Source organism: Ischnura elegans, chromosome 5 (assembly GCF_921293095.1).
Source record: "Ischnura elegans chromosome 5, ioIscEleg1.1, whole genome shotgun sequence".
NCBI classification, from domain to species: domain Eukaryota; kingdom Metazoa; phylum Arthropoda; class Insecta; order Odonata; family Coenagrionidae; genus Ischnura; species Ischnura elegans.
Genome location: NC_060250.1, coordinates 47,624,208 through 47,637,856, shown reverse-complemented (window position 1 = coordinate 47,637,856; position 13,649 = coordinate 47,624,208). Strand labels below are relative to the sequence as shown.

Below are 13,649 nucleotides of genomic sequence, written 5' to 3'. Positions count from 1 at the left end.
TGCAAAATACAAGCTCTTTTCCACCGGATTTTCTTCAATTATTTTCAGTCCATCTTTGGGAGTTCTCACGAGATAAGAAGATGAATTGGAATTGCTATCAGGGAGAAACCAAATATTCTGTGAAAATATCCCTTTGTCTGGGACTGTAAAAATAAAGATTTATAGCACCACTCATTAATTGTAACTTGATATATGTTTTCGGAAAAAAATACCGCATCAACTTCCGAGAAGCTCTGCTGCTCATATCGAGTTTCGCCAGAATGCTAGGTCTCCGTCGTATTTTGACATTTATTTCTTTGCGTAAAATGCTTAAATAAACTCAGAAATACGTCGTGTTTGGTCTTATTCTTTTTAAAATTACGCGCACATTACTAATATTTCAATTCAATAAAGGTGTAACATCAATTGACGAAAGTTATTCTTAGACACCTTTTGTGCTAATAGATGACTCATGCAGCGGTTGACCTCCACAGAAATGGAGAACTTCGAAGCTGGTAGGAAAAAAAAGGTCAGTGGGGGAGGAAAGGGAGGGCCGGAAACACGTTTCTATTGTTCCCGTGTAACCCGGTATTTTTTCGAAGCTAAGGTCTTCGTAATATGATCCCTGCGCGAGCTGTGACCTTTTTTATTTCGAAGAAGAGGGAAGCCTCAGAGGGGGGGGGTTAGTGCTGAATGGAGAGGGATACCGGATCTTGGGAAATGCGCTAATGTAAGTATCCCACGGTACTCACACAGCAGTTGACCTCCAGAAATGGGTAACTTCGAAGCAGGTAGCCAGAAAAAGGTCAGTGGGTGAGAAAAAGGGGGAGGGCGTGAAACACGTTTTTATTGTTCTCGTAACTCGATATTTTTTTCGAAGCAGGGGTCTTCGTAATGCGATCCCTGCGCGAGCTGGGACCTTTTGTTTGATTTCGGAGAAGAGGAAAGCGTCAGAGTGGGTGAGGCGAGTGCTGAATGGAGGGGGATAGCGGATCGTGGGAAATGCCCTAAGGTTGCTATCCCACGGCACTGAGGTTCTCCTGGTGGTTTCGGATTTTTTCACCCGACCATTTTCGGTTCCCCTCGTCGAACTCTTTTCACCGCTAAAATCCACGAATTTGATGTAATTCGTCAACTTGCGTAAAACGGCGCTGCGAGCACTAAATGACTACAGTTCTCTACATTTTTCCGAGTCAACTACCAACGACGTGCGTGCGACAGTGTATGACGCGTAATTCAAAGTATTCGAGGTATTCGAGGCGGTACTTTTTGCATAACTATTCGAAACCTCGAATATCGAATACTTTCTAATATTCGAGGTATTCGAGTATTCGCGGATACTATTCGCACATCTCTACCTTTTTCCCTTTCCACCTTCGCCGAGGTGAGTCGCGCGGAAGGGGGAGTTTTCATATCACAAGGCATCTTTTAGCCTTTTTTATTACTGCATCCGTCCGATGTGATATTCATTTGTAGCGTTTAGTTTCTTTCTTGAACTTAAAAAAGCAAGAGACTTTAACCCTGATTAAATGACGTGCGAAGTATAGAATTTTTTTGGCTCTACAAAACTCAAGTTTAGTTCTATATAGTTCGTTCGCTTCGTCCATTTGAATTCCATGAAGATTCAAGGTCCAAATAAATCGCTGATATTATTTTTAATAAAAATTCCAAGTCTCCAAAATCTTCCAATTTTGGTAGGAAAGTACTTGCCCAGTCACATAAGTGTGTAGCAAAAGCCAAATTTCTGCAGGCAGTAATACTGTAACATGAAGATGTCAAAACCTGCTGGCTGAGCATGTAGAATAATTAGATTTTCTGCTTGAGAATTTGAAAGGGCCAAATATTACATGATTCATATACTTAGTATGTAATCTTTATTATAGCTGTGAAAATTACTATACTCAGGGCTCATTATAGGGCACGATCCTCATTATATTTTCCTTCTTACATTAGGCTAGACATTCATCATAGAAAATTGGAGTAGAATATATTGTAGTATGCATTGCTGTATTGCCTGGTTCAGAAATTATCATACTTGACTCGATACTTGCGAGTAATTTTCAACTCAACTCGAGATCAAAAAGTGCTACTTGGAAATCCCTTTTATATTCCAAAGGAGCAAATGCAGACTAGGGAGCCTGTGACAGGTATATAGTCAAGATACAGTGATGCATTTGGAAAAGTACCCAAAGTCACTGTTGAAGCTGAAGTGAAGCTTATTTATCATAGATGAATGCACCACTAAATTCCTTCCCTGGGAAATACTGAAAGACTTGTATCTCCTACCAAAGGCTGAAAGTATTAGCGAAGAGGTTTCTTGCCATACCGCCATCCACTGTGTTCAGGGAAAGACATTTAGTTCTGCAGGAAAATATGTGATGTAAAATGCAACAGGCTTTATCCTAGGATATCCTAGGCTATCCTAGAAAGCAAAGCATCTTCACTCTTTCAGCTGACAGAGTGAAGATGCTTTTATATCTGAGCAAAAATTTAAAGTCTGTAAAAGGAGACTAAATTTGTGAGACATTATTGATAATGATAAGATATTATCAATAAATGATAGATATTAAAGGAGATACTTTTATTTTAAATTTAAACATGAGTGTTAATATTCTAAAGTAATACCTATCATGTAACATCACTTTTCAGGAATGTTCTGTTTTGAAATTTAGCTATTATATTTTAATTACATAGTGATGATATAAAAGATGCTTTTGTTTGACTGACTCTTTCACAGAGTAATATTTTTTAAAGTGGTTTTCTTGTTGCCTGGAATTAAGTGATATTTTTCTTGGAGCCTATGGCATCAGAATCGATGGAATCGGTATCGGTAGAATCGGAATCGAAATGTCAGAATCGGAATCGGGATCGGAATCGATAAAATTTTGGAATCGACCCATCACTACTTTCTAACATTCTTCATCTTCAACAATGAATTTCATATTGCTGTTTAAAGCCAGTTCTTTTATATTTAATGAGTTTCCCTGATTATTATATTTCTAGTGGTATGAATAATATATTTAATTCTTTATGTGATTATGTGACATTGACAATATATGTCCCAGTTCCTATTAGTATTCAAATATCTGCCATATTACTGGTAGGTACTGTACCATTTGAAACTTTGATTATGTCATATTTAGGCCTTCAGTAACTTTAAGAGGGTTCCCCAGGAAAAAAATAAAACATTGTTTTTGTGTCCACTCTAATATACGAACTTTCAGAGATACGAACATACTACAAATTCAAGCGTGCCCGAAAAAATCCTCTAGCAAACCTGACCCAAGTAACCTATTGACTCCCAATTTTCATGTACATGGGAATATCCTTGAATTTGACATCCAGTGTTCTTTTGATCATTTGCAGTCTCTTTGAGCAGGAGATCATGTCGTACGTGCCGTCCTCCCCTCGTTCCTCTCCCCAGCCTTCACCTCAGGCCTCGCCAGCCCTGTCAAGAGCCAACGCTCGAGCCCCTGCCCCCTACCGTAGGGATTTTGAAGCCAAGCTCCGGAATTTTTACCGCAAGCTGGAATCCAAAGGATATGGCCAGGGACCAGGAAAACTGAAGTAAGTTTAATTTCAAATATGCATTTTCTTTGATTAATCATCATTGTATGGGAGTAAATTGAAGTTTGCATATTAACCAAACATTTACTTTTTTGATGTGCTTGTTGTTTTTTTGGCCATTTTTGTGTTAAATTTTCTAAAAGTTATTACTCCTACGTGATTACTCATTATTTTCATCGGCAGAATTACAAAAGCTGTTCATAACATCGAAGAATTGAGAACTTCTTTTCTGCTCTGTCTTTCTTTAGTGTTAATCCTGCAGTTCAGTGTGACATTATATGATCTTTGTACTTGTGACCTTCTGCTCTCATTTTTGCATCACAATGATCACCTCACCCAATCAAGAAATTATATCCTCTCCTATCAGTACTCCAGCTCTCCCTGTCATAAATGTCCCAACCACTATACCTCTTACCTTTACAATAAGATTCCTGAAGAAATAAAAAAATGACACCTCACTTTCCTTGTTTAAAAAGAAATTCAAACTTCATGCGTCTGAAAAATGATAATATAGTATTGCTGAATAATTGGAGAATGTATTTTGAATCTAATTTGTTGTAGGTAAGTGGAATCCCCCTGAGTTTCCATGCCCTTGCAATCTGTTGTTCCTTGTGTAAACTTCCTGTAGTCTTAATCCTTCTCTGTCTTAATCTTTCATGTTATTTTAATTAAATTATTTTGGAAAATCTCAAACTTGATGTTCATTTTTTTCATAATATGTGTATGTGATTATATTTTATTCTTTCTTTAACTTCAGCCATGCAGATGTATGTTCTATCATTGGTGAAATAAATTTGTTATTACTATTATCATCACTCTTATTTATAGATTGCACATACGCCGTGAGCATCTGCTGGAAGATGCATTCAACAAGATAATGTCTGCCTCAAAGAAAGAGCTGCAGAAGTCCAAGCTGTATGTGACGTTTGATCGAGAAGAAGGGTTGGACTATGGTGGGCCATCTCGTGAATTCTTTTTCCTTCTGTCGCGAGAACTCTTTAACCCCTATTATGGCCTCTTTGAGTATTCGGCCAATGACACATACACGGTCCAGGTGTCCCCTATGTCTGCCTTTGTGGACAATCATCATGAGTGGTGAGCATTCCATATTCCTTAAATGCATGAATCAACTGATGAAAAATTGTACTTTCAGTTTATGCTTTTTTACTTCGCATTTGACATGAATCCTACGTCATATACAGTCCTCAGATCTTGGACTTTTCAAATATTTCATTTCCAACTGGTAGGAGAAATGTTGACATTGTTTAACAAATCTTTCATTCACATAAATATGAAGAAGATTGTTTTAGTCCAATGGGAATGCCATATATGTAGGTTATGTTTAATAATGAGGATAGAATTTTTGACCATTTCCACTTTATTTCACACATTCACCCAGCAACCATGTCTGCGAAGAGAAAATGTACAATATAGAGCTCTTGCATTTGTTATTCGAAATTACTTGGGAACCTCAGTTGAATACAGTTAATGAGCATAGGGGTCACCCAGTGAACTAAGGACACCTCTGCACCACCCTATTGCATGTCACTTGCCTTCATGAGAGCTCTATGTGTAATATTCATAAGTGTTGCAGGCTGTGCTGCATGCTCACATGAGTGCATCCCACTAAAATTACCACTTGTGCAACTTTGTGAGATGCGACTGTTTGGCGCAATGTCTGGAATATGGTTTCTGCTGTTGTACAGTGATAGGACATATATTTATAGCTGGACGATACCAAGTCCGTGCTCACATCAATACAAATTGTTCGACACTCTTCCACAGAATTTGTTCTCTTTTTCCTTAATTCCTAGCTAACTTAACTGAGTTGACCTGTAACCTCTCAGATTTTGATGAAAATTAATGTGCATGTTAGCCTACTCAAAAAATAGCATTTTGTGAAACTCAAGAAAAAAGCTGGATATTGGGTACTTTAAAGTGGTGGATGTTTGCTAATGCAAAATTTTTGATGGCGCATTTTTTGATATAATGAATCAATTGCTAGTAAAATATGGAGTTAATAGTTATAATAGAGAAAAACACAGAATGTGGAAATGCTAAATAAAGATATTTTTTACATTGCTCGAGTATGGAATGAATCGGGACCCCAAAAAATAAACACTAAATGTGGAAAAACATTGAATTCGAAGATGTTAAATCTGGATCCGACAGTATTACTGCTTCTAAGAATAATGTGTAGGTTATGGAGAGGACTCTGAATGTTAAGAAATATGGCTTGCAGGTTCGTCAGGAGATTGGTGCTGTAATGTTGATGGCCCATTTTGTAATTTGAAAACAGTGGGTTTATTTATAAGAAATGGCCTTAAAAATGATTCTCAAGTGTCGAAATGAATATAATGTTAGATATTTTATACTGTGTGAAATAGCATGTAGTTATTCTCTCTCTTCCCTTTCCAGGTTTCGCTTCAGTGGGAGAGTCCTTGGACTGGCACTCGTACATCAGTACCTTCTCGATGCCTTCTTCACTCGTCCTTTTTACAAAGCTCTCCTTCGACTGTAAGTTTAATGCCTGATGGATGGAAATCAATGCTCTTCTTCTCATTTGTAGGAAACTATGGTTTCCAACTTATGATTTTTCTCAAAACGGTATTTTTTAAGGTATCATTTGTGGTAGCTCGTGCTATCTCAATAATGACTCGAGAATTACTCTTGTCAAACCTTACAAATTCCTCCTGACCAGGGATGCCGACTTACAAAAATTATTGGGGGGGCCCAAACCGGGGTGCCCCGGGAAATTTTATAATTAGTGAGTTTTAAGTTTTTTAAGCATTTTAGAAGAGTCATATGATCAACATTAGAACCCTGTTCACTCAAATATCGAGATCTGGACACTGTGGGGAAAATCGACAAGCCTGGCACATTTTTTCCGCACCCCATGACAAATTTTTGAGGGGGTTTGGGCCCCCTCAGGCCCCATGAAGCCACTGATGGAGACCCACTCAACTCAAATACAATAGTGCTATGTTTAATTGAAATGTCACCCATATCACCCATTTCATTGCATATATAAGTAGTTCTGGAGTGATTGACTGCTGGACTTAAGATATTCTGTAGATATTGTGTAATAGGGCTTCTCTCAAGGAAATTTAAAATCATCAATTTTTTTAAGATTTAGATTTGTTGTAATTATGGTGTCGTTCTTTATCCTATGCAATGCCAATATTTCCCTTTTGGTTTGTGTGTGCTGTCCATGCATTATAAATAGGTTGTTGGTGGTGGAAACTCATACATAAAAGTATTTATTCACATTGGTTAGCAAGCACTTTGTATCCGTATGGAATAACAACTTTACCATGTCTCTTTTCGTAAACATCAAAATAAGACTAAAAAAAAATTCACATTTTTCCTTAAAGTATAATGAGTTTAATTTTGAAAAAGTGATATGTATTTTACTCAAAATATTGCAGTAGCTGCTAAAATTCTCTGAATTTAGTGAATAAAAAGTTATTTGAGTAATTTCATCAATTCGCATCATGCATGAGTGCAGTTTTGTTTACACACCAACCCTGCTAAATTCTGATTACTGGGTGTCAATATTCTTCACACTTAGATGTGTGATTGCTAGTCGTGACATTAATCACTTGGCAACTTTTTTCAGCCCTGTGTCTTTGAGTGACCTTGAGTCCCTTGATGGTGAGTTTCACCAGTCTTTACTGTGGATTAAGGAAAATGACATCACGGGGCTCCTGGATTTAACATTTGCCGTCACTGAGGAAGTGTTTGGTCGTGTGGCAGAGAGGGAGCTGAAGGCTGGTGGACGAAACCTCCCTGTCACTGAGAAGAACAAGAAGGTTGGCTCTTGTTGCTCTTTTTCCCAAGTTCATGTGTTGTTATCGGTCAAAATTTGGAAAGAGACACAATAAAATGGCTCTCTTGAAAAACTGAGATAAACATTTATCAGGCTGAGAAAATTGTCAGACTGAAGTATTCAGAAAGATATTTAGTGTTAGTTGAGGTCAAAAGATTTCATGGCCAGCCAGAGATTATGGCCATTGCTAAATAGACATTGGCCCATGAATTTTTCTCATGAGATTCATGTTTAACTGTGGTAAGCATCAGCAACTATAATCACAACGTGTAGATCTCCTGAATTTATATACCGTATATGTCTGAATATAGTCCCCCCTTTTTTTTCCAAAAATGCCTGTGGTAAAAGTAAACTGTATTCAAACGCATTTTTTAATCTTTTCCCGAAACTTAAGCCTCAAAATTAGGGGGGGGGGGGGGACGACTATATTCGGAGAAATACGGTAATGATTACACAGAAATAATAATCTGTAATGACGATTGTGAGTGTATGATAAGGATTGTACAATCTTAGGGCAATGCTTTGAAAGGGTAGACTGTAACTTTGGTGAGGAGGGTGAAATGAACTTCCAGGAGGTAGGGGTTAGCAACTGCTCTCTGTCTCTCGCCCTTAATGGCTGGCTCTGTTGTAGTTTAAAAATATCTATAATAATTCAAAACTACAATAGAGTTATTATAAAATATGAAGTAATGGAACTAGGTGCCAAAATGTTGAGCGGTTGAGTAATTAAAATTGTGAAGAAAATAACTATTTGCTTATATTTTGGTATGAATGTAACCAATGTCCGCAAAGTTAAGCTTGATATGGTCATCTATTGTTGGTGAGGCAATAAACGAGTTGAGGTGTCAATGCCTAATGAAGTAAAGTTGGGTAATTTGTCATGTGCATAATCCTGTGTGAAATTGTGTCAAAAGAACCAGTAATCATTTGAAAAGAAAGTCTAAAAAGAAGGCATACATAGGTGTCATGCCTATAAACAAATAGTGCAAACTTCCTTTACTCATCAAGTGTCCCCCTCCTGAAGATTTTAAATATGCTCTCAAAGAATATATAATGAGTAAAAAATGCTACCATCTTAATGATTTTCTTTCATAAACTCTTATACAAAATTCTATTTTCTATTTATTTTCAGTGGTAGCCAATTGATTAAATTTCCTTATATTTTGATTTGTTGAAGGCATTTCATGATACCGTTGATGCTTTCCTATGGCCATTGAACTTGTGACCTCTTGGAACAAATAACTATTTTTATTATTTATATAACGTAAATGCTTAAAGGCAAATGTATGAAATGTGGCTTACCCCCTCTGGTGGTGAGCTCATCTATAAAAAAAAAAAAAAAACAAATTGAGTTTTAATTACTTAGTTGGTGGATTTGAAAAATGTTGTCTTGTTGATGCTGGATGGCTATGCAGTGTGATGGTGCTATTTTCTGATTTACAGGAGTACCTGGAGCGTGTGGTGCGTTGGCGCCTGGAGCGTGGTGTAGGCGAGCAAACAGAGTCTTTGGTGCGGGGCTTCTATGAGGTGGTCGATCCTCGGCTTGTGTCTGTTTTTGATGCTCGCGAACTCGAGCTGGTGATTGCTGGCACGGCAGAGATCGACTTTGCGGACTGGCGGAAAAACACTGAGTATCGATCTGGTATGGATGAATGCTGATGTGTGAATACACGAGTCAGACAAAGATGATTGTCATTTTATCATGGCTTCTCATTCTAGGGCGTTTCTGTATTCTGCCAATTGTGATGTTTTATAGGCCATCATGCATCACCTCAATGTCCATGGACTCTTAAAAAACCTTGACAGTTGGCAACGTGGTCCTTCACTCAGGTCTAAATTAGTTATTAATTAAAGTAAATCGTTAGGTGATTAGGAGAGATGAGCTATGATGAAAAAAGTCTTCCTCATTCAGCCATTCTCTTGAAAGTAAAAGATGAAGAAGTTGCTGCCTTTTCATGAGTAAGTGATGTCATTTGAGTTCTGTTTCAGTGACTTTTTGGGAATAGCCGTTTGTTGAGAAAATGAAATACTCATGGGTACTGCAAAGAGCCACATGAAGCCAGTTATTTAAGGAAGGGATGAATAGATGGGAATCAGTGACCACCCTCTTGTTAGTAGCCCATTATATTATCAACTTCTGTACGATATATTGATTACTTTTTCATTATGATGAGGATGAAAAGTTGGTGACACATCAAAAAATCTGAAAAATATAGGTCTCTTTGATTTTTCAGTCTGTATCATAATCATAAACAAATTGGCCATCAGGTACATTAAGCTAGATTTTCTCCATGGGGATTGTGGTGACTTCTCACCCTGCGGGCCTGGGTTCAAGTCACCATAGAAATATTTCAGATCACCTTACTTGAGTTCTGTGTTGAGGACATTTCAAGTATGGTCCTTTGGATGGTACATGTGACTTCTATTAAGTGCATAAAACTGATTGTGATGCCATGGGTCGTCTTGGCACCCCTCCTCTTCCTGTCCTTCCTCCTGACATTGTTCTTCTCCTTTATCTGATTGTGTTCATTGGGTATCCCTGCAGGTTACCACGACAACCACCCAGTGATTCAGTGGTTCTGGCAGGCCATGGAGAGATTCTCAAATGAGCAGCGACTAAGACTCCTGCAGTTTGTCACAGGAACTTCGAGTGTGCCCTATGAAGGATTCTCTGCTCTGCGTGGCTCGACAGGACCGCGGAAATTTTGCATTGAGAAGTGGGGAAAGCCAGATAGCCTCCCTCGGTGAGTAGTGTCCTCCACTTACCTATTTGTTGTCCCTAGATAATATTGCAATCACACTCAGTCTAAATCATTGTATGGAGATCAGAAAGCGTGGAACATCCCACTGAGGAAGGAGATGCCTTGAAAGGTTAAGTGATTGTTAGTTACTGCGTAGTTACTGCATATGAGCAGCAAGGGGGGCATTTTTTTGCAGTTGGACTTGGTGCTACATGACTTTATTTCTGTACTACTACTGTTACTTGACTTTATTTCACAATTCCTTAGAATCGCGGATATACGATGACCTCAGTTATACACCAATTTTTTTGTTCTCATAAAAATATCTTCGTTCTTATGGGGCATAAGAAAGAATGTATTTCCTACATTCCTTATTACCATTTTTCATTTATATGGTAACCTCGGTTTTGAAATGTGTTTCTCCAGTCCTGTGACCAGAAGTACCTCACTTATACGACTTTTCAGATAGCTGTCCTACAGAAAGATGGCATATACCCTGACCTACAAGGTGTGAAGCCAACATTATAGCCACCACATCAATCCAATCCCTCCGAATTACTGTATCCCACCCAGTGATGCATTAGTGATTTTGCTTTCCACTTGTGTTAATTTTCTTGACTTTCCTCAGAGTTTTCATTTCCTCTATCCCAATCTTGGTCTGTCTCTGGGTAGTTAGATGAATTTCCTGAACACAGTTGTTGAATGAGCTAAATATTTTTGAAATTGGCTTCTCTGCAATCATTTAACATCATCATTATGAAATTTTCCAACTGTGAATTAAAACTTAAGCCCTGAGTCTTAGTTCCTTAAATGCTAACAATTAGGCAAAGAAATTCAACCTAGGAAATATTATTCAGAAATGCAGGTTTATGTTTCTCTTTTGGTAACATGAACGTTTGTGGTTTTGCTTGAGAGTTCTTAAGATTATTGGGCTTTATTTTCCTGCCTCCAAATGAGTAATTTTAAACTGGAAACCAAGCAGACCTAATGGAAAGCGGTTTCTCGCTCCCTTACCATAAAACCTCAGTAATAGAACTTCCTCACTTATGATACTTTTTAGCAGTCTACAGAAAGTTTCATTAGTGATGCCCTACTCTATGCATTTTTGTATTTTCTCATGAAATCGATGAACTCTACTGTTTTGCAGTTCATGTAAAGTCAGGTAAATTTTAAAAAATCAGACCAGAATTCAGGGAAATTGAAAAGGGAAAGCTGACGTAAACCCTGGTCATTAGTTCATGCACCCTCAAAGAGCTGGGTGAACAACTTGAAATAGAAAAATTCATGAAAGTTCTTTTATGTTTGAATGTATCTTTTCCTTCTCTGGAAAATTTGCCTGTCCCTAATGCTTTGGAAAATGCAGTCTGTCAATATGTGGAAATGATCTCCTGATTGCTTAAAGGGAACTTTTTCTTTGACATGCTTCTCACACATGTGTTTGCTTAATTCAGTAGTGGATGCAGAAAAAAACTCAAGGGGGGGCGCAAAATATATCTCGAGTTGTCTTGACTTTTATCATTATGAAAAACAATCAAGTCGCAGGCAGAGTATAAGAAAATATTATTTAAAGTGATTGTACACATGTAGAAGACAATGCGATACCTCCACTGCATAAACGCTCAACAATCGCCCATTGAATCAAATCTAGATAGCCCTTATAGTACTAGATGAGCGGATTCTATTCGGTGGGCGATTGTTGAGCGTTTATGCAGTGGAGGTATCAAATGCCATCTTATGATATAAAAAAATTACAATTGTGGTTTTGCAATGTTTGGCAGTACAGGTGGACCCGCACGAGGGGGTGGGGGGGCACGTGCCCCCCGCACTCTCAATCTGTATCCGCCACTGGCTTAGTCTAGTCCTCAATAACATTGCAAAAATTGACCACTTGAATATTTACTAAACCCTTGCAATGTATTTCATGCATTCTGACTCTTGCCCTAGTGGAGATTTTAATTGTTAATCACCTGGTCCTCATGAGGAGTACATTTCCTTCAGATGCCCATCATCATGCCCCCTTAGCAATATGTGCACTACATAGCAATATATGTACTACATATGGAATGGAACGACAGATAATATCTTTCAGCTCATTGAAAATATTTGTTTAATGGGTGTTGCTGTTATATGTGGTGATAAGTGTGTGAGGTGAATTCCATAGTGCGATGCTGTGCAATGTAATGGCTGATGATTATTTGAAATAATAAAATGGTTATCGTGAATGTCGACTTTTTAGATGTTACCAGTTTCAGTGCTGTTATCCTAAATGTATATAAATATTCAGGCACCCAGGTAATTTAATGTAATTATTGAGTGTGTGGTGGTTATTTTGTATATTTGGTGTTCATATCTCAAGGGTTTTCGTCTCTTTGTCTATGTGATTTCAATTAATTATGGACACTGTGCTAATAATGTGTTTTATCTTTACTCTTGGCGTCATTGAAATGGTGTTTGTGCCTTGTGGTGCTTCTCACGCTGCCGTTTATAGCTCATGGTGTGTAGATAAAACTATTTGAAACATTTCAAATGTGGTAGCATACTCTTTGGCAGTTGCTTTGTTTTCCTCATTTTTATTCTTTGTAATCATATTTAGTTTAATTTGTTTCTGTGTAAATTATGTATTTCTTGGTAAGTGGGCTGAGGGACAAGGATGTTATAATTACATTTATCACTACGTTTACCTACCGATCTGTGTGATCCATGTTGTCATAAGGAAGTGAGTACAGGTTGAAGGACTAGTACTAATATAACTGGACTGAAGAGTTCAGTTGTATTCGGCGAGATATGGTGTAATATCAGTCAATGAATCAAAGTAAAACTGTATGCACTGTCCATTCCTTGAAGCACCGGTATTGATGTCAGTTCCAGTCTGGCTCTCTAATGATCTAATCAGTGTCATGGTAGATTGCACCCATGTACAATAGCATAAAAGCAGAAATTAAAACGACTGAATGCTAGCATTGAATCCTAACAGCCATCAAAAGTTTCTAGAGGTGGGTGTAATTCTTTTTGACATTTATAACCAGGTGTGTTAAAAATAGGCTGGGAAATGTAAGAATTTTTAGAGGAAAATAGGTTTTAAGTGAGATCTTGAATGATGAAATGTAATAATTTTAATAATTCTTTTTTGCATTACATAATTAAATGTCAAGGGAATCCATCTACTCATACCAGAGTTTAGAGCACACAAGAAAACAATTGTAAGGAAGACTCGTAGTTCATGGTGATGGAACGAAAAGAGTGAGGGTGGGATTTGTTTGGGTAAGAAGGGATGATTATCACTTCAAGAAAGGAAGAGGAGGAGGCTGCGAGAGTAGCCAAGAAGAGAGAGTTGTTGTTGTGCTGTTACACACGTGCAATCCTAGATGAAGGATTTAATGACATCCACATTAGAAAGCATCAGTGAGGTACAAACTCCACTATTAGATTTTATATTTCACTTGCAAACAAAAGAAGTGGATGGCAAATCCGCAAAACTCTTGGGCCTCATCATAGCTGAGGCTGATTATTCATTATTCCCAGCCCACTGCCAT

At 37.8% G+C, this 13,649-nt stretch overlaps 1 protein-coding gene across 1 annotated transcript in view; it reads left to right on the top strand.

The window, feature by feature from the left end:
* The window catches only part of LOC124158824 (E3 ubiquitin-protein ligase HECW2-like), a 54,029-nt gene that overhangs the window by 32,523 nt on the left and 7,857 nt on the right, over positions 1-13,649 (top strand). The window contains exons 11-16 of the mRNA XM_046534169.1: positions 3,346-3,546; positions 4,375-4,641; positions 5,965-6,063; positions 7,166-7,358; positions 8,819-9,017; positions 9,921-10,119. Coding sequence (XP_046390125.1) covers positions 3,346-3,546; positions 4,375-4,641; positions 5,965-6,063; positions 7,166-7,358; positions 8,819-9,017; positions 9,921-10,119 — 1,158 coding nt within the window. The remainder of the gene's footprint in view (positions 1-3,345; positions 3,547-4,374; positions 4,642-5,964; positions 6,064-7,165; positions 7,359-8,818; positions 9,018-9,920; positions 10,120-13,649) is intronic.